At 38.1% G+C, this 20,400-nt stretch overlaps 3 protein-coding genes across 7 annotated transcripts; all 3 read right to left on the bottom strand.

Moving 5' to 3' along the window:
- Positions 1–734: 734 nt before the first annotated feature.
- On the bottom strand, positions 735–8,286 carry LOC122840684 (caspase-8-like). 3 transcript variants are annotated; one of them, XM_044133251.1, is made up of 10 exons: positions 7,881–8,286; positions 7,062–7,192; positions 6,781–6,956; positions 5,357–5,462; positions 4,618–4,765; positions 3,200–3,258; positions 2,991–3,105; positions 2,724–2,851; positions 1,670–2,025; positions 735–1,079 (listed from the first exon to the last, which is right to left on the bottom strand). In XM_044133251.1, exons 2-10 carry the CDS (start codon positions 7,167–7,169, stop codon positions 944–946), a joined length of 1,332 nt encoding a protein of 443 aa, XP_043989186.1. In that variant the 5' UTR covers positions 7,170–7,192; positions 7,881–8,286; the 3' UTR covers positions 735–943. The 3 variants fall into 3 exon arrangements, with proteins under 3 accessions (XP_043989186.1, XP_043989187.1, XP_043989188.1); XM_044133252.1 differs by having other exon boundaries at positions 7,062–7,189; positions 7,881–8,285; XM_044133253.1 differs by having other exon boundaries at positions 7,827–8,253.
- An 873-nt stretch (positions 8,287–9,159) lies between these two features.
- On the bottom strand, positions 9,160–13,942 carry LOC122840683 (ciliogenesis-associated TTC17-interacting protein-like). 2 transcript variants are annotated; one of them, XR_006372274.1, is made up of 10 exons: positions 13,290–13,942; positions 12,990–13,175; positions 12,839–12,894; positions 12,231–12,317; positions 11,776–11,946; positions 11,560–11,684; positions 11,176–11,252; positions 10,409–10,476; positions 9,953–10,275; positions 9,310–9,321 (listed from the first exon to the last, which is right to left on the bottom strand). XR_006372274.1 is itself a non-coding variant. In XM_044133250.1 (9 exons), the coding sequence occupies exons 1-9, from the start codon at positions 13,759–13,761 to the stop codon at positions 10,087–10,089; spliced, it is 1,431 nt and encodes a 476-aa protein (XP_043989185.1). In that variant the 5' UTR covers positions 13,762–13,942; the 3' UTR covers positions 9,160–10,086. The 2 variants fall into 2 exon arrangements, 1 of the variants encoding a protein (XP_043989185.1); XM_044133250.1 differs by having other exon boundaries at positions 9,160–10,275.
- A 516-nt stretch (positions 13,943–14,458) lies between these two features.
- LOC122840687 (caspase-8-like) lies at positions 14,459–17,839 on the bottom strand. 2 transcript variants are annotated; one of them, XM_044133257.1, is made up of 5 exons: positions 16,936–17,839; positions 16,812–16,846; positions 15,999–16,104; positions 15,358–15,910; positions 14,459–15,206 (listed from the first exon to the last, which is right to left on the bottom strand). In XM_044133257.1, exons 1-5 carry the CDS (start codon positions 17,261–17,263, stop codon positions 15,059–15,061), a joined length of 1,170 nt encoding a protein of 389 aa, XP_043989192.1. In that variant the 5' UTR covers positions 17,264–17,839; the 3' UTR covers positions 14,459–15,058. The 2 variants fall into 2 exon arrangements, with proteins under 2 accessions (XP_043989192.1, XP_043989193.1); XM_044133258.1 differs by having other exon boundaries at positions 14,636–15,206; positions 16,812–16,843; positions 16,936–17,683.
- Positions 17,840–20,400: the final 2,561 nt, after the last annotated feature.

Genomic DNA, 20,400 nt, shown 5'->3' with positions numbered 1-20,400 from the left:
AGAATCTGAGGTTTACATTCAAATTATTGGATCTGTGACATCAGAAGGTGACACCATGACATCACAGAGGCACTGTGACATCACAGAGGCACTGTGACATCAGAGACACTGTGACATCACAAAGACACTGTGACATCACAGAGACACTGTGACATCACAAAGACACTGTGACATCACAAAGACACTGTGACATCACAGAGGCACTGTGACATCACAGACACTGTGACATCACAAAGACACTGTGACATCACAGAGACACTGTGACATCACAAAGACACTGTGACATCACAGAGACACTGTGACATCACAAAGACACTGTGACACTGCACAATGACATCACAAAAGCCACTGTGACATCACAGAGACACTGTGACGTGACAGAAACACCGTGACAACGCAGCGTCACTGTGACATCACAGTGCCTCCTGTAAATTCTTGGTTTCCCTCAGAATGCTGTGCAACATGGAACAAAAAGTGAAATCTCACTCATGAATGGATGTGATCAAAACATTTTTTATATCTTTAATCTAAAATGCTAAACACATCATTTTTGATCATTCCTGAGACTTTGTTCCACAAACTCTTTTTACAAATCCTCTGGCGCTGTGATTTGACACCACTGTATTAAAGTATAAACACAGTGAATTGGAAGATCTTTGCCATTGCTACACTGTGTTCGATCAGTGACCAGCACTGCAGTTCTTCCATGAAAATGAAACAAGTAACACAGATGGACCTTTTTTCATTTCCTTTTCGATTTATTTCATTAAATTTCAAAATATGTGATTCTATGACAACTTTTATGTTTGATTTACCAAAATGCAAAAATTTACCTAACAAACAGAACCATTCAGAAACTCAAAGACTCATACCCATACACACTTGTAAACTAGAATCCAGCGCATATCAGATCATCGAATACGTAGTCACGGTTCCAGACAGTTCAAACAAATCTCAAGACGAGCCTCTTGGTGAGAGTGTATTTGGGCTCTGGCATCTGCCTACTAGGTATCTGAAAATGGCTGTGGACCTTCCTGTTCACACGCGTTAAGACGGTGTGTATGTCATCTCTCTCCGGGCTGTGAATAAAACAAGAAAAAGAAAACAAATTAAAAAATTACGCAATCTGGGCGTGCAGTGGTGGCGTAGGGGATAGCGCAGCCCACATTTGGAGGCCTTGGGTCCTCTACGCGGCCGTCGTGGGTTCGATTCCCGGACCCGACAGACATTTTCCGCGTGTCTTCCCCCCTTTCCTTCCCTGTTTCCTGTCAGCCTACTGTCATATAGGGGACACTAGAGCCCACAAAAAAGACCCCAAGGTGGGGAAAAATAAAATTACGCAACTTGATTTGTACAACTTGGCAACACAACACCAAAACAGAGTAAAGAAGACCAAGGTTGCTCCAAAACAGGAAGACTGGAAACATTTTCAAGTTGATTTTTCTGGATATTTTGATTGATTTTTGTATATATACACACACACACACACTTTTTTTGTTTTTTTTCCCTTTCTTAATTTTTCCACGGACTACTCCATAAAAAAACAATAAAATCACAACAAATGACAAATTCAACCTGGCTTAAGTTGCTTAAAATCACTCAAAAATTATACCGGGCCTTTGTGTTTACTGGAGTGAACACTGTGCCACAAAAAAAAAACACGTCTCACCTTTCAGCTGCATTTTTCAGCTCCTGGCAGAGTACCTGGATGTATATGGAGCCATTTTCCGTGTGCCGAAAAGCGATGCTGTTAGGCACTGTGGCCATGCCAATCAAAATGTCTCCATCCGTAGAAGGACGACTTGCATCCGAGTAGACAGAATTGGATGGCGTCTCTTTGGATGGCTCTTCCCGGTTTGTCCTTTGAGACACCTCCTGCTGACATGCCTGAATGAAGAAGAGCTTGGGCTTCCCAAACAAGGTGGAAACATTCTTGAACGACTCAAATATTTGTTCCAGCATCACATCCTTTTCATCGATGCCGATGATGGCACCTTTTTCTCCGTGGGATAGCAGACACACCACCTTACAGAGGATAAGGAAGAAGACGGGGGCGGGGGATGACTCCAAGGTGTATCATCTCCTAGTTTGACTTGGATTTAGATAAATTTAGCTTAAACTGCAACAACTAATCAAATAAACCTAGTGGATTTGAGATGGTAACATCCAGCTAACAAATCAGCAGCAACTGTGTGATGCTATCAAGTCAAAATGGAGCAAAAATCTCTCAGGAATGTTTCTTGTTTAATCTACGTACAAGGAATTAAAGTTGCAGTATGCAAATTTTATATAAAAATAAAGAAGTTTTCTTTTATTCCTTTTTTTCCATAGTTGTTGAAACTGCCACTTTGTCATTACAGTATGATATGAGTCAGATAATCTGTGAAAAAATTGAACTCCTCTACCTTCTCAGTGCTGACTAGAAACAACCAATCCAAGTGAGCCAAGAGCCTCCCCTTAGCTCTGATTGGTTGTTTAGGGAGGAGATGTAGGAAACCAATCTTTTCACAGATTATCAGTATTGTAACGACATGGTGGCAGTTTAAAGAAATATGTAAAAAAAAACATATTTAAAAAAAATAAAACTTACATAATGGACATTAAAGGCAGTTCCAAAGAAGGTGGTCTAGGTAGCTACTAAAGTTAGCTGGTAAATGTGAGTGTATGTGATTTACACTATTTAAAACACATAAATAGAAAATCTTTTTTTTTAAATCCCTTACCAAAGCATCGTCTTTAGAAAAGTCCCTCTTGCACAGCTCTTTGAGCGTCTCTGTAATCTTATCGGCTGTCAGGTCTTCGTGTATTTCCGGAACAAAGCCGAAGCGTTTGAACAGATTGCTCAGATTTTCTGCATCACATAGGAGAAAAATCCAAACCAAAGCACATTTAGATCCATGACTGCAACAGGCCATTAAATGCAACACATAAAACTTAAAATAAATACGTAAATCAAGACCGAAAGCTATTTAAAAACTAGAAAAACCTACCGTTATCCTTTTTGCTTCCAAGACGTTTTTTGTATTTAGGTCCTTTGAAGTCCTCGTTGTTGATGATCACACACAAACCTCGAGGATCCTGTGTCAGACTGTAGAACTCGTCTGTCTACAGGACACAAGCACAGAGCCAGCTGAGACAAAGGCCTGAAATGAACAAACAAATGGTAGAAGAACCAACTCGGATTATTCAAGTCAATTACGTCTTCGGGTGGCGCCTTCGCCTGTTGTCCGTTATGATTGTTAACACCTCCTTCTGCACCTGAAAGACAAACCGATATACGTTGTATTCATGTATTTTAAATACAGCAGCAGAAATACATCTTTGTACTTTGGTCCTTCGCATACAAGCACTCTGTTTTCTAAGATTTAGTAGCTTAAATAAATGTTTGGTTTAGTTATTAGAATGGCTTTCACAAAACGATGCGTTTCCAAAGCAATGAAGGTTTTCCTGACTTTTGCACCAAATTGCCTACGCCAATAATGTGATTAAGTACAGCTGGATGTGTTCAATTTCTACAATACCATGTAGAAAGTCCTAATTTGGCAATATGTTCCGGATTTTAGCAACTTGTTTTTACCCGTTACACTAAAAGTCTTCTTTGGTTTGGGTCATAAAGTCACGCGTGCCATCTCTGTCTTTGGCTCTCATAGGTGAGTTGAGTGACAGAGAATCTGACAGCAAGAACCTTTTGACCATGAAGAGAGGGTTATTCCTTCTGAAATGATCAAATTGCCAATTAGCCTCTTACTTTGGTAAACTGTTTTTTTTTTCCATCTGCAAAGTACAATACATTTGAATTCCAAGGGTAGAGCTTCTGGAGGGTTCCTCAAACACCACAGTGGAGCATTGAGGTTGTTCATCAGTAATTTGGATGCAATCAGAGTCAAGTTGGGAATCTCTTGAACCCCAAAGCCCTGGTGGCAGAAGGGAACTGTCACCTTTCAGCCCATTAATGGAAACGTTGGAAGACTGTCTGCATGTCAGAGCTAAACGCTCCCCGGAGGCTGGAGAGATGGATGCATTGGTTAGGGTCCAAATGACAGAACAAGGGGCTGTATTTCCAATTTTGCTGTGATAAATAACGCTGACAGGCTTGGACGTTCTGAAACTCTTGCTTTCATCTGTTGCCACCATGTTTCTTTTTCTCCTTTTAGCAAAACAGATCCAAATATAGCTGTAGGTTTTTCAATCGATTTCTTTGGCAACTTTTGATAACTTTTAGATTCTGAATCAGCTTTACTTACCAAAGCTCTTAAAATGAATTCATACCCTTGCATTGATAAGTACGGTAGTCTGTAGATTTAGCTTATATTTAGTCTCTTTTTAATCTTAATAAACAGTACCTAAATGTCAGCTGATTCATAATATATTTGATTTTTATCATTAAACTACTATTTCTCTTATCATAATCCTTAAATGACATGTTCATTTGTTTCTTTTTTAGAAATAATCCAGGAAAAAAAAAAGTAAATATCTCCAGATTTCTCTTTTAAAATGAACATCTTATTGCACAGAAAGAGCGTATTGTCAGATTGGTTTTGAAAACCACATGGACCGATTTTACATTAAGGCTAACAATCTTCATCACAAAACTTGTGTCACAGTGCTGATGTTTACCTGTTGGAGGGAGCCTGTCTTTGAACCTTTTGACAGTATGTTCCAGCGGTTTATTCTCAATGTCGATCATGAGCTTGTGGAGTTTATCGACGTTGTTTTTAGTGATCATACCTGCCTTCTCCATTTCAGCAAACACGTTTAAAGCCGTCTGAAATATTCAGAGAGAGGAAGGTTTTTTTTTATTTTTATTTAAGATTTTTACAAATTTCATGAAAACTACTAAACCCCTTCCACCAACAAGACTGTCACAACAGAAAATTTAGCTGGACAATAAATCATCTTAGACGTTATTGCGATAAACGATCATATTGTTGTTTTGAGACCGTTTTCAAGTGTATAAATAATGCAAGGACACATTCTATAAGGACAGGCGCCTTTCAATTCTACTGGCCATTTAACAGTGGAGCTTTACATTTTAAATATCCAAAATCAGTAAACTAGACATTAAATATAATGAACTGTGGAGTCTGTAAACAAAACAAAGCTCTTTAAAACAAGAGTCAATAAAGGTTGAGGCCGACTGGAGACTTTTGTCATCCAGTTTTTGGTAGAAAGAGAGAGAGAATGGAGACAAACAATAAATCATGCGATTCAAAATGATGGGAGCTCAAATTAATTTATCATCCGATTAATCAAATAACTGATTTATTGCTTAAGTGGTGATTTGAGGTAGTTGTTTGCTATCCTGAATGACAAGCGTGGCAAGTTGACGTCCAAAGCGTGTGGGTGTGTTCCTCACTTTGCAGGTGTCCAGTTGTCGTTTGGCAATGTGATCGCCGAGTAGAAACTTCATCTTCTCCACATAGTTGTTGGTCAAATCCATGTGTAATTTATACAGCATCAACCTTGGGGTGAGAGCATACAAGTTCAAATAAAACAAGTCGAAACTTATTCAGTTCTGCTCTAATGTGTAGAATTAGATTTCAGTATTTTCTTTCTAGGTCTCTGTGTCTGCTTTTCTTTCCCTTTTTCTTGTGTTCTTCATTTTGTAGTTTTTCTCTTGACTTTAGTTCCTTCCATCCTCCTGTTATGTCCTCCTTTACTGTGCCTTTTCTATCTTTCTTGTCCTTTCTTGAATCTTTCTGACTTTCCTTTCTTTGTGTCCGTTTTCTTCCTTGTGTAACTTTGCTGTTTATCGTAAAACTTAGACTTGTTGTGCCTTTATGCAACAACAATGAAATAGGCAACAAAATATTGTCGCATGGCCACCGGAACACACAGAAATATCACAGGCGTGTCTATAAATGTATAAATAAATGTATGACTAACACTTTATTGCTAAATATATATGACTTAGCATCTTCAGACAGTCTAAGTGTTGTTCCTCCTCCCTTCCTTACTTAGTAACGCCTTACTGACGTCGGACCACTTTTTTCAGTAACGAGTAATATAACGCGTTGCTATTTCAAATACAGTACTCAGACTACAGTTACTTATCAAAATCATTTTGCGTTACTGTGTGTTACTATTTTCTTTTGGAATTTTATTTTATTTCCTCTACGCGTCTTATCGAGTGATCGCCGTTTTTATGCGACAGAAATGTAAACAATGGAGGGAGATGCGTATAACAACTTTGAATTTCTGTCGCCAAGTCCGATTATTATAAGCAGCTATGGGCTTTTTTTTTCTTATAGTCGCTGGCATTTGGGCTTGAAAATAAGCAGACATAAAACCCAGAATGTGTCTGACCTCCAATTAGTTTTAATCAGTCTCTCCCTGTCCATCATTTCCCGGATGATCCGTCCCGCTACGTCTTTGTTAATGTCAAGTTAATATATTACCTGTGAAGTACATCAAGCTATCCAGAACATTGGAAACATCAAGACTAATATGAACAGAGCAATAAACATGAAAACAGCCACGAATGAATGAGTCCGTGAAGTTGTGCAGCTAAACGGCATTATAATTATTAATATTAAGATAAATGTCACAAATCTGTGCAGCAGAACATCTGAATTGTGGAGCTGCAGGAGGAGCTCTGTGCGCTGCACTGTGACACCAAACACAGGGCCGTAACGCACAACCTGGAGGCTGGGGGTTTTAAATCCTTCTTAAGAGTTTTCCAGACAATAGTGGACCACACAAATTACTAATGTTTTGGGGGTTTTTGTACTGTAACCATTAAAAAATCAAGTACGACTTGATCATTGGTGCTCTTGTTACCTGTATTCAGACAGGTAAGCAGGAGAGGCGTCCGTTTCCTCCCTTTCACTGCTGTCGCTCTTCAGCTGGTTGAAGAGATCTTCTCGTTGGATGGTGCGGAGCAGCTCAGCGAGGAATGCACTGTTCAAGAAATCTTTCTCCTCCAGTTTCAGGAACAAGTCCCTTGCAAACTTGATCTGCGGGATGAAGAACAACAAAAAAAAAAAAAAAAACACACACACACAGATGCTGAGGAGAGAAACTTCAGACACACTTAAGAACTCCAAACATGTGCCGCTTACGTCCTCAAGTTGCCTTCTCTTGATGATGTCGCTACACAGGAAGCACAGCTCCTCTACCTCTGTGGACTCCAGTCCCTCGTCAATTTTGTTCAGCAGTGTCCTGTCCATCTCCGTCGTTAGAGCTAGAGCTGCTGGGGATAAAGATTAAAAAAGAAATAATAATAATAAAAAAAACATAATCAGAGTCTGTGAAAAGGTCCCAACAGGATATGTCTCTTTATTTTCCATCAGAGTGATAAATTCCAGCAAGTGAGAACTCTACTGACTCCCCTTTTCTGTGATGAATTAATTTTAGATTTTTTTTTAGTAACTTCTGACTTGAACTAAATATTTGGTATGCTCCTAGAGAAATAACATGAAAATACAGCACAGCGAAACTGGAAAGAAAAACAGGATTACTTCCGCATCAAGACAATTAACTCCATCATAACAGACAGAGGCCGCTATGGATTTTTGTTTTTTTCGTATGTAACTTGATTATTTTTGTACTACTGTTAGTGCGTCTGTAAGTAAAGGGCAACAAAAACTATAGTTCTATCCTGAACAAAAAGTAGTTTGCTAATTTAAATCAATAAAACATTTAATGTTTTACATTAATATTACACATATAACAATTCAGCTTACGTCGTAATGTCGTCACTGAAACAAATAAACTTTAAATTGCCCTTACTAAAAAAATAAACTATTTCAATGACCGAAAACATTTTCACACTGCACCAGCTATCATTGCCTCTCATTACCTAATTTTTTTAAAAACTTTGTTACCTCAGGAGAGCTACGGTGGCGAAGTTTGAAACCAACGAAGTCCAATATACTCACTGAAGCCGACGGCTGACAGGGTCAAATAAAAGCGTCGAAAAGAAGAAAAGTCTCTTCAGAAGTTGATAACTTGGTGGGGGGGATTTCTTCTTGAAACAAAAACACAAAGTTTCAAACTGGGTGGTGGTACTTTAAGCAGCTTCTCGTTGAGTGAAATGGGTTTGTTTCACTTTCAGAGGAAATGAGCGAACGTTTCGACTGAGCTGTAAGCAGAACGTCATTATCATCCAACGCTGCGATTCCTGCCGCGCTTTCTTCAAATTACGTGACGTTTTCTTTCAATCTTTTCTCTCTTTTTGATTTATTTGTTTTTAGAAAATTAGTCTACGACAACTTAGTTTAGAATGCTTGGTAAACGTTCATAATATTCACCGAAACACTGCAGGCTTTTTAATGATAAAGGCACGCTCTGCGTTTCCTTTTCTGCGTTGTGAAATCAGAGGGTCAGAAGACGTAGAAACGTCCAGAAAGTACGTCAAGGTCGCCGCCATGTTGTGAGTGGCATTTGCTTGGGATGTAAATTTAAAAACTCCTTTTAAAAAAGAGAAACGTATTTAGTTCATGCTGTCTGAAGTAAAAACAAAAATAGTATTAAAATTTTTCGATATCAGAATGGTCTTATTGCGATTATCAAGGTGGCATCATAGATAAAGGAAAAATAGGTTCAACATTTTGTTATCAAGAAAGTGTGTAATATTTGAGGTACATCTTAGTAGAAACTTTTTTAAATGGGTAAAAAGTTTTCTAGATCTACATCTTAAGTGAAAATAAAATCAGAAATGAGGAAAAAAGAGAATAGGCAGAAACCAATCTTTAATTTATTGCTATATTAAAAAGACAAATATTTCAATTTATACAAACTGAAATCAACACAATTCATTACTAATGAATAGCTAAATTGAATATTTCTTTAGAGTTGTTTTACAGAAATCCTTAAATATGAAGAGAAGAAAGTGTCTCAACACTGAGAATATTTCGAATCTAATTCCAAAGGTGACAAACAGCATAAAAATCATTTTATTGTGATTAAAGCTTTTGACTGGGATTAATAGTGTACCAGTCTGACTCTTGCCTTGAATCTCAGGGAGATTCTGTGAGGAGACATAAAGACCAGGGTGACAGAAAAGAAGCATTTCAAAGTAAAAGACTTGGACCTCATCACCAAAGACAACATTTCATAATGCCAGTGGTAACATCCAAAACGTTGGTCAACAATTGCAGGAAGGATTTGATTGCTGTTATGCCAATAATACTCAATAACAACCGAGTAGAGCATAAATTATTTTTGACAAGCAATTTTTTATTAAAAAGGAAATAAACAGAAATATTTTTAAAAGCAATACCCTCTGCACATTGTCTCATCTTTTGTTAGATGCCAATGACATTCCCTGTCTTACACAACAACCTCTTGAATGAAAAATAATTTTAGATTAAAATCTGCCTGGAGTATGAATATCTAATTGGACTATTCATAGATATGCATATATGCCGTCCAAAATAGATTAGAAATTGTGCTTTCACAATTAAGGGTTTTATATTCTGCAATTTAGAAAGTACTTTGACAAAATGTCTCAAATACAGTAGAATTTTTTACTCTAAAAACTGTATTTTAACATGCGGTTTAGTTTAGTTTTAGAAATGAACAGACGTCATCTTAAGTGCATTTTAAATACACAGTATTTCATATCAGTTGTACTGCTTTATTTTTATTCGGATGTGTTGTTTGCGTTTCGTCTCAAAGGTCACATCACTTGTATGAAAAATAATGATTACTTTGTCGATGAAAAATGTATTCAGATTAGGTGCATGTCAATTTATTCAGAAAATTCAGGTTCCCTAGGAAAACATGTCATGCACAACATAGCTGACTCATTTTTACAGCAAAAAAAACCAAGCCAGAATAATCCAGAATACTCCATAGAATAGTCTATTCTATTGGTATGGAGAAACTTCCTCCGTATAGTTAACCCAGAACTCATGAACTCAGAAGAACTCAGTTCTATTTAAAACAAATCTCTTCATTTAGATCCCCTAGATTACCAAGTCTACAATTTTAAAGTTTCCCTTCGTACATTAAATATGCAACATGGCATGAATAAATAAGGTAAACCACTTAAAAATTACAATGAAGTACATAAAAGCATTGACAGGCGTCGAGCAAGAAAGTAATGTTCTTAGGTGTGGGCGATGTTCCTGCTGAAGTGCGTCATGGTGAGGGGGTTTTCAGGTTAGACTCCGGGGAATGGTAGGTGGAATAAGGAGGGAAGTATTCGCGAGCAAACTGGAAGATGTTGTCCGGTTTCACAATCAGCAAGTCCTGTATGAAATCGGACAGGAGGGCTCGGAGCTCTGGGTGCTGCCTCAGGTATGAATTGTGTTCTACCTTCAGAAAGTCCTGCCACAGTGGGAAACAGGGATACAATTAATACTCTTCTGTTCTTCGGGAAGGTTTCTGATTACCTCGGCCGACTTTAAATAAATAAGCGTCCGATAATGAGTTTTTGTTTTGTAGAAACATCACGGGTTACCTTTTTATCCAAATACAGAGAGTACAACTGCATGTCTTCCTGCCAGGCCAGCGGGATCTTTATATGACCTGACACAGAGTGAAAACAAACTTAAATGACTCAAAGTATTTATTATTATTATTACTATTCTTATTTTATTATTATATCTTTTTTTTTTGCCTGAAACATATTTTGCAAGGAAAAAGGTGGGTTTTTATTTTTTCCCCAAAAATGACTTTTGGCAAAAAAATTACTTAGGCCATTATTTTTATTTTTTACATATTCGCAGAATATGTGAATAATATGTGAATATGTTAAAAATGTTCACAGGCAAATTTTCTGCACATAACTTGAAGTTCATAGAAAAATCTGCAGATCCACAAATATAGAATCACAAATGGGCAGGAGTACACTGTATTTTCATGCATTATGAGATAATCATAAATAGAATGAATAGTGACGTAATTTACATAATTGTGTATTATTAAGAAGTCTTTTTTTTTTTTACACCTTGTTTCTGTTGATTGTGGTTCTGATACCAGCATAGAACAACGGGAATCTGATAAAATTGAGATATGACGACAAACTAAAATAGCTGAGAGGGCTCTTGTTGAAAGATCTCTTATTCAGAATCACATAACCAAATATCCTTTCAGAAGACTTGGAAAATTATTTTCTTTTATCACCTGACAAAGCATACATGAAAACATCCTGTGAAGAACGGATCATTAGCTCTTTAAAGCAATGGAAGAGGTCGTGTAGAAGGTGTCAGAACTTTAAGTATTTACCTCTGCCTTTCTTTGAAAGCTCCTGTATAACCTTCATTGTGACTGGAGATCCCACCTGTTTTCTGCTGGCCAAGTGACTAATAATAATAATAATAAAAAAACACATTTCAAGTAAACTAAAACCTCAATTAGATCATTTTCCAAAATGATTTCTAACAGTAGTTTTTACATGTGGAACCTATTTATTGCAAGTAAAATTTCATCTACTGTATTTATACTATAAGGCGCACCTTCAATGAATGCCCTATTTTAAAACTTTTTTCATATATAAGGCGCACTGGATTATAAGGCGCACTGTCGGCTTTTGAGAAAATTGAAGGTTTTCAGGTGCGCCTTATAGTGTGGAAAATACGGTACTCGTCCTAATCACCAACGTGAACTCACCCGTTATCAAGGAAGTAGCAGTGCCACGTGGAATGGTCGGCATCAGCGGAACCAACCATCCTCTCAAGCCCAAACACCTCTACGATCTCACCGTGAACCTGTATTTTCTTCACGTCCAGCTCACTCTGATTGCGCACCAAAACGCAACAAAACATCACAGTTTACCCCGACATGCTAACGTTCTCCTGGCGCACGCTCACAGCTGTAGTTACTTACGAAAGTGGTCTGATTTATACGTAAACTTTGGTCCAAGATGATGAAGACCATGTTCTCTGGAACCTTCTTCCTCAGAGCCATGAGACGCATCAATAGCATGCTGGATCCCTCGGTGACCAGGCCGCGCAGGACAGACATGGGATAAGACACGCACTCCTCCTCTGTCACGTCCTTCGCTCACATTCATTCACACGCACACCAAGAAAAAATGCAGGCAAAGGGAATCTGACAACCGAAGGCATCCTATTGTCTGCCAGGTGTCACCGCAAAGACGGGTTGATGCTAAAAATGTTTTCAAAACTATTTATAACACTTGGCATTTCTTCTGTTTTATAAAACAGAAGAAATGTTTTGAAAATTATGGTTTTAACATGACAAAATGTGCAAAGGTTTAACTGTATGGATAGTTTTCCAAAGGCACTGAAAACATGAGAAGCGACATTGTTCATTTTTACCTCTCCCATGGCGGTGAATTTGTTGATCACCATCTGTTTGTCACGTTGCACCATGTGACTCCTCTTCTCAACATTGTAACTGTCGAGCTAAATAAGTTTTTAGAGAGGATAAGCAAACTGTTAAAACAATAAACTTTGCTATAAACATTTAGGTTAATTCTTAAAAGTAGGCACATTTAAGTTAAGTGGCTGGTTAAGGCCTCCACATCACCAGGGGGCCCCCAAGAGCAAAAAGCAAGCTTGATAAAAAAAAAAAAAGAAAAGAATAATGCAAACTAAATGCTATCACACATAGGCTAATTTCTTCCACAGTTTGGGAAATGTTTTAGTTTTAAGTATTTAAAAGTAAATGTGGCACATTTAAATAACACCTTGGATTTCAAAATTCAAACAACTTTTATAACAACACTGGTACCATGAAAGTTAATTACAAACAGCACTAATAATTGATACACAGGCTGACATGTGAATGATGGAGCATCTGTTGTTGAACCAAGTTCCCATGTTGTTTGTATGGTTTGTGGGGGGACCCACAAATGAAAAATCTGCATAGGGCCCCAAAGAGGATTGGGTCGTCCTTGAAAGGAGGTGCTGTTTAAAGGGCTCACCTTGACATACTCATTGTAGTCTTCCTCCAAGACCTCCAGGTCAGCGGTTAAGTAAGCTTAAAAGTCAATAGTAGAAGAGAAGACATACAGTGATATGCAACAAAGCACACCTGGAACCATCAGTGATCACCTGATGGATAACTGATCTCACCGGTCACCGTTGTTCCACAGGGAGAGCCGTCGATAGCTCCGTGGCTCCGAGCATGCAGAATCACGCAGGGCTCCAGGGCTCTGTGTGTTAACTCCACAGACACACTGAACTCCCCCAGGACTCCGCCACAATCAGACATCACCAACAGAGACTCTGAAAACACACACTTCTGCAGCTCCTCGGGCTCTGGCAGAACACACAAGCCACAGCTGACACCACCAAACACCTCTTGTAATGTTTTTCCCAACCCGTGTTTGCTGTTTTTTAACACAGAACTGGACGTTTGAATGTCAAACTTACCTATGGAGGTCAAGAAATTGACAGCCTCTTCTGAAGCGTTTAACATTTCTTCGGGTTTGGACTCGTTAGTGACAGTCTCTTCTGAAACTTTTAATTCTTCTTCAGGTTTGGACTCGTCAGTGACAGTCTCTTCTGAAATTTTTAACTCTTCTTCAGGTTTGGACTCGTCAGCGACAGCCTCTTCTGAAGCTTTTAACTCTTCTTCAGGTTTGGACACTCCAGAAACAGCCTCGTCTGAAACTTTTAACTCTTCATATTTGAACTCGTCAGCGACAGCCTCGCCTGAAACTTTGAACTCTTCAGCGACAGCTTCCTCTGAAGCTTTTGACCCTTCATATTTGAACTCTTCAGGGACAACCTGGTCTGAAGCTTTTGACTCGTCGTCACTTTTAGACTCTTCAGCGGCTGCCTCATCTGAAGCTTTCAACTCTTCTTCCGGTTGGGACTCTGTAGGAACATCGTCCTCCTCCATTATTGACGCAGTTTTATTTTATCGCCCTTTCTCCCTCCAGCAGTTTTACAAACTCCTCACGAACAACGGTTGAGTTGCGTCGTCCTCTCCAGCTTCTGTTCTGAGGCAAATTTGGGTTGTCATGGTAATGACGCCGTTTGTCAGCGCGCAGCCGCAGTAGAATCCGGATATACAGTATGATAAGCCGAGTTTTTCATGTATTAGGTCAATTAAACTAAAGGACAAGAATTATTTTTTTTTTGCTTGTGTGTTTTTAGTTAAACATTAATAAAGCATTTACATATATATTTTTTCTTCTAAGGTATATATATATATATATATATATATATATATATATATATATATATATATATATATATATGTAGATGCTAAAAATGTATTATTCCTAATTAAAATGAATTAGGAAAAGCAAGGAACTGGTGTAAAAGTAACGGCGAGACACAGAGAGCTCTAAAAATAAACATTTCTGTTAGAAAATGAGAGTAAATTAATATATGTTACAAAAATTGTGTTGGGCAAGGTATATCCACCTATTAAAATTAACTTTGTGATATGAATACTGTAATTATGCTGTTGCGATCCAATACATCTAACAAACTGCAGTGCGGGATTTGACCATTTGCTGGTACCAAAATTCATGCAAAAACAAAGGAGGTTTGGAGAGCTATTAGTTGATCAAAGTTCAGACAAACCGTGCAGTCTGGTTTGCACCTCCGCAGGTGAGCCTTCCTACAGCCAAATATTTGTAAATTAATAAAATTAATGAAAATCAAAAGCTTTTCTAAATTGGTTACGTTTCTTCTAAATTTGAAGACGGTAATAAAAGTTATGTTATTTCTGTTATTGTTTGCAAATTATATTTAGGCACTTGAGCAACATTGGGTTTATTATTGGGATTTCATGTTATGCAACTTAAATCTATACATGTAGGCTTATAATACATATTCACAACATGATGAATATGTTAAAATTGAAAATTTAGCTGTGTGCCAGAATTTGATATTTAGATCAGTTGTATATTTGGCATGTGTATTTATATGTATTTAATAAAGGAGACAGCAGAAAAAAATAAAAACAGACATCCACCATCACTGGCCACACTTTTGACTTTGACTCTTTTAAATTTGGTAGAGGAAAACAAAAGTTGAGACTTAAAATTAGATTGGAAAATCCAGTATCCTAAGAAAATTACACACATATAATTTTTTTAGACGTATAGTGAAAAATACATCACTATACATGCATTTAGATAAAGAATGTTCTTAAAGCCACACTCTTCTGCAGGCGCTGTCGGACTTCAAGTGCAATGTGGCGACAGAACGAGTTTCTTCCTCAGAGTGAATTTCACTTCAGGAACCTGTTTTTTCAGGCCAACACAGACGGAGCCCTCCTGCTGGCCCACCATGTGGTTTACTCGATGCAGGATGGAAGTAAAGTCTTCACCACTAAAATTAGGAGAAATAAAAAAACCATGTCACCGTAACTGGATATGGACTAGAACAGAAAAAGATCCTACATCAAACACATAGAGGTCAATGGTTATACTGTTAGTAGTACAAAACGGAAAACATTTGTCTAGTAGACATAATGAGTTACCTAGGGCAGTGCAGCTTCAGCTGCTCACACACCGACTGGATAAACCAGCTTCCATCTATTGGGTGTCTAAAAGATACGTAGTCTTCAACAGTGGAAATGGCGACGAGAAAATCTGATTCCTCAGGAATGGACGGTGCACTATCCTCCTCCACATCTTTCGGCAACACCCCTTGTTGTACATCCTTCTCGTGTTGGCAGGCCTGAATCAGGAACACTTTGGGTTTCCCAGTGAGGGCTGGCAGCTTAGTGGCCACAAAATGTCTTTTAATTTCTTTAATGGCAAGAGGCTGTGAGTCGACCCCATAAACTTTTCCTAATGACCCGTGGCTCAGAATGCAGCAGACGAAGGCGTCGCCGTGCCCAACCGGCTGCTGGGGAGCAGAGAGGCAGCCGACACGCCATTCCTGAACATCCAACTCCAGTAGCTGGAGTTGGTTCTCCTTATCATGAAGAGAGGCAACTACCTTCAGTATCTGTTCCATCTTGTCCCTGGTTTGGTCTTTACACATCAGCACCTTGAAGCCCAGCCAGCTGAACACCTTTGCTAGACTCTCTGCAGGGTTTTTTTTTAAACAGAGGAAATAAAATTGACCAGACATGACAAAAGTTACATTTTTAAAAAAAAACTGAAAAGAACGTACCGGCATCTTTGTCTGTCCCCCTTCTCTGTTTGAGGCTGTGGAAATTCTCATTGTTTATGATCAGGCAGAGACCAACAGGCTCGCTTTTGAGTTCATAAACCTCATCCTAAAACAAGAGACAATGTGACACATTCAAATGTATAATTTATAGCAAAAAAAAAAAAAGAAGTCCTAATCAAAATTTCTATACTATTCTGAGTTTGTAAACCTCTTTAATATATCCAGGTACATTCCAGAAAACTTGAATATGGTAAAAAAGTTAAATATTGGGAGTTGACGACATCACACACAAAACACATCAACTGCTTTGTTTCTATTGAACAGCACAGGATGTATTGGTGCGGTTTAGTACGGTATTTTATGGTCCGGCATAATCAGGACAGTTTCAATTAAGGCTGAACAATATATCAGCAATATCGGTACGGCCCGATTAAAGGAAAGGAAATGACAAATGATAAAACTAAAAAAAAAAAAAATCAGCATGGCAAACCTAACTTAAAATTCAAGGATAATGTTATGACCTTCACTTTTTTTAAACAAAATTACCAAATTAAACTGACATTTTGGTGATATTCTGGTTTACTTAGAAGTACCTGCATGTTCATAAAGCAATAGTTCCAGTTAGTTGTTGTAGCAAGCTACATTATTCTATTTTCTAAAAAATATTGGGAAATCAACAATAACAATATTTTAATCTAAATTATTCTTGAGTTACCTGAATGAATGCAGGTAAATCTCTTATCTTTAATAAATCCAGGGTAAAGCTAGCCTGCTTAGTCACAGCTTTCTACCGTTTCCACACAAGGAACTCACCTTTTTCATCCTTTCAGTCTCAGGCACCATGTCTGCTAGGAGTGAATGCAAAACCATACGAATTAAATCTCTTTCCTCAACCCCTATAACAGTATAAATATGCAACACCAGCATTTTTTATTACCACTGTGAGGTGAGGTAGCTTGGACCGGCTTGAGTAAATCGTCATGTAGCTTCATGTTCTCCAGGTCAGGATAGGTTTCAGCAATGTCGTCGGTTTGCAGAAGCTCCAGAAAGTTTTGGCAAGTTTTTTCTCCTTTATTCATGACCTTGTCCACAAGCTTTGTAACGTGGTACTCCACAGACTCTTTGTTGATGCCCTCGAGATTGTTGTATTCCCTCGAAGTTATCAGCTTCTTCTCCTGAACTTTGTTGAGGATAAATTGGTAATCTCCACATAAAACATCGATGAGTTTTGTTTTATTACGCTTCAGGGTCTCCTTGGCGGACATTACTGCGATAATTACACACGCTGGTATATGAAACTTCAACCGTCTGAACCCTGAATATCGTAATGTTGTTGCTTTGTCTTATGTCCTTTGAAGCAGAGTTTCTCAAAGAAAGCAAGTAGTAACAGGTTAGCAGGTCAACAACAACTTACGAGCCAGAAGCAGTCAGCTGAACTTCTATTGTCACACGATTTATATGGTGCAAAAATGGGTTAAAGCCTAAAAGCTATAATGTTGTCGCATGGACCTTTCAAGGAAGTGAGTCTCCCGCCACGGATAAGGAGAAAGAAGTCCTTTGTTACTTTACTAGTAGAGTATCTTTAATCAAAGTGTGGAGTTTGCTGCCCCCACATGGTAAAAAACCTATACATTCAATGGCATTTCCTCAAGAGGAAACAGGAGGCTGTCATTTTCACATGTAAGTAAAGTAACACTGGTAAGCTTAAAAAAAATAAAAATAAAAAAAGGTAAGTTTTAATAAAAGAAAAACTCTCAGTTTACTGTGTCTTCCGGTTCTTCTAGATCAGAGGTGGACACTCCTGGTCCTGGAGGGCCGGTGTCCTGCAACTCTCAGATGTCTCCCTGGTCCAACACACCAGAATCCAACAGCTGAATCACTTCCCTGGTGCAGTCAGATTCTCCAGAGTCCTGCTAATGACCTCGTTATTTGACTCAGGTGTGTTGAAGTGGCGATACATCTAAAGGTTGCAGGACACCAGCCCTTTAGGACCAGGCGTGCCCACCCGTTCTAGATGTTATTTTTGCATAGTCCATAATAAGCGCATTCATAAAGCATTTAGACACTATATAATTTAGTACAATTACAATAAAACTGAACTGCACATTTTTACTTTTTTTTTTAAATTTTATTTATCAATTTTCACAGCATATTCTTTACAGCATTCAGGTTTTATACAGCGCTGTCCTTACACAAAACACACACACACAAAAAAAAATAAATAAAGTAAAAGCTTAAAAAACACATACACACAAAAAAAATAAATAAAATAAAATAAATAAAGACAAATGAAAACCCAAAAATCTGTTCATAGCTGACTAAAAGAATATAGCAGTAGTTTGGTTATGATAAGATACTCATCTTGAATGTTTTCATGTATTGTAAAAATGGCTGCCATGTTTTGATAAATTTAGCAGTTGAACCTGCCAGTGTACACCTCATCTTTTCTAAATGCAAAAACCTCATGAGCTCTGAAAGCCACTGTTCATGTGTGGGCGGGGCCTTCTGTTTCCACCTCAACAGTATCAAACGTCTCGCAATCAACGTAGCAAAAGCTACTGTATTTGAATTATACTTGGAGAGGAAAATATTCGGGGGTATGATTCCAAAAACTGCAGTTAGAGCAGAAGGTTCAAATGTAACATTGTATATTTCTGAGAATGTATTGAATATAGATGTCCAATAGGTGTGAAGTTTGGAACATGCCCAGAAAGCGTGAATAAGGGAGCCGACCTCTGACCTGCATCGATTACATAAGGGATCAGTCCCTGTATAAAACTTAGCTAGCTTTTCATTAGAGATATGCAACCGGTGCAGGACTTTGAACTGAAGGAGTCCATGTCTAGCGCATATTGAAGAAGAGTGAACCCTGTGAAGAATGGATTGCCAGAGCTCATCTGTTAATGTAACTGCAAGATCTGTCTCCCAATCCGACTTAATAATGGAGAAAGAAGGAGATTGTAGATCTAGCAGTATGGTATAAATCTTTTTAATCGCCCCCCTTTGATGGATATTTATACCTATGATTTTATCCAGAGCTGTTTCTTCAGGCAGTTCAGGAAATGTGGGATATCTATTTTTCACAAAATGCCGCAGTTGTAAATAGCGGAAAAAGTGTGTATGTGGAATATTAAACTGTTCCATGAGTTGTGTGAACGAAGCAAAAATCCCATCAATGAAAAGGTGTTTAACTTCACTTAGTCCATTTCTTTTCCAAATTTTAAAGGCAGAATCAGACATAGAAGGTGGGAACATATGATTTGAACAGATAGGAGTTTTAATCGACATAAAATGTTGTCCCAATCTTTTCCTACACTGCACCCAGATTCTCAGGGAATTATATAGCAGAGGGTTGCATTTATAGGTACAAACCTCTAACGGGAGAGCAGAGGTCAACAAAGCAGCTAAGCTAGTCTGGCCACAATTAGATGACTCAATCTGAAGCCAAGACGGGGTTTCTGTAGAAAAGTCACTCATCCAATATAGCATGTTTCGTATATTTGCTGCCCAGTAATAAGACTGGAAATTTGGCAAAGCTAATCCGCCCATAGGTCTAGGTCTCTGCATAAAATCTTTACGAATTCTGGGGGATTTACTATTCCAAATAAAAGCTGAAACGTGTTTATCTAGTGTCACAAAGAATTCCTTTGGGATGTAACATGGAATACACTGAAATAAATAAAGGAACTTGGGCAATATGTTCATTTTTATAGAGTTGACACGGCCCATTAACGATAGTGGCAGATCACTCCACCTTTGGAAATCTAGTTTAGTATTTTCAAGAAGTGGTACAAAATTCTTTTTAAAAAGATCTTTATATTTGCGAGTAACTTTGACCCCCAAATAGGTCACGTAATCTGATCTAACTTTAAAAGGAAACTTTACAATTGAAATCTTCCTGGCTTTAGAGTTTATACTAAATAATTTACTTTTATGTAAATTTAATTTATAACCCGAAATAGTGCCAAATTGTTCAAGTATGGTAAGAGCATGGGGAAGGGAACCCAAAGGGTCTGATATATACAGCAGGAGGTCATCAGCATATAAAGATAATTTGTACTCCTGATTAGCTCTGTAGATACCCTTAACCTCATCTTCTGCTCGCAGCTTAATCGCCAACGGTTCAATTGCTAACGCAAATAAAAGAGGGGATAAAGGGCACCCCTGTCTTGTCCTGCGATGGAGTGGGAAGTAACAGGAATATAATGAATTTGTTCGAACACACGCCATAGGTGAGGAGTACAGTACCCGAACCCAAGAGATGAATTTAGGGCCAAATCCAAATTTATTTAATATGTAAAATAAGTAGTCCCACTCCACCCGATCAAAAGCCTTTTCAGCGTCAAGCGACACGGCGACTTCAGGGGTTGCAGTTGACTCCGTGTATGTTCACAAATTCAAT

This window comes from Gambusia affinis, linkage group LG12 (assembly GCF_019740435.1).
Source record: "Gambusia affinis linkage group LG12, SWU_Gaff_1.0, whole genome shotgun sequence".
NCBI lineage: Eukaryota > Metazoa > Chordata > Actinopteri > Cyprinodontiformes > Poeciliidae > Gambusia > Gambusia affinis.
The sequence above is the reverse complement of the archived record's forward strand: the minus strand, read 5'-3'. Positions and strand labels throughout refer to the sequence as shown.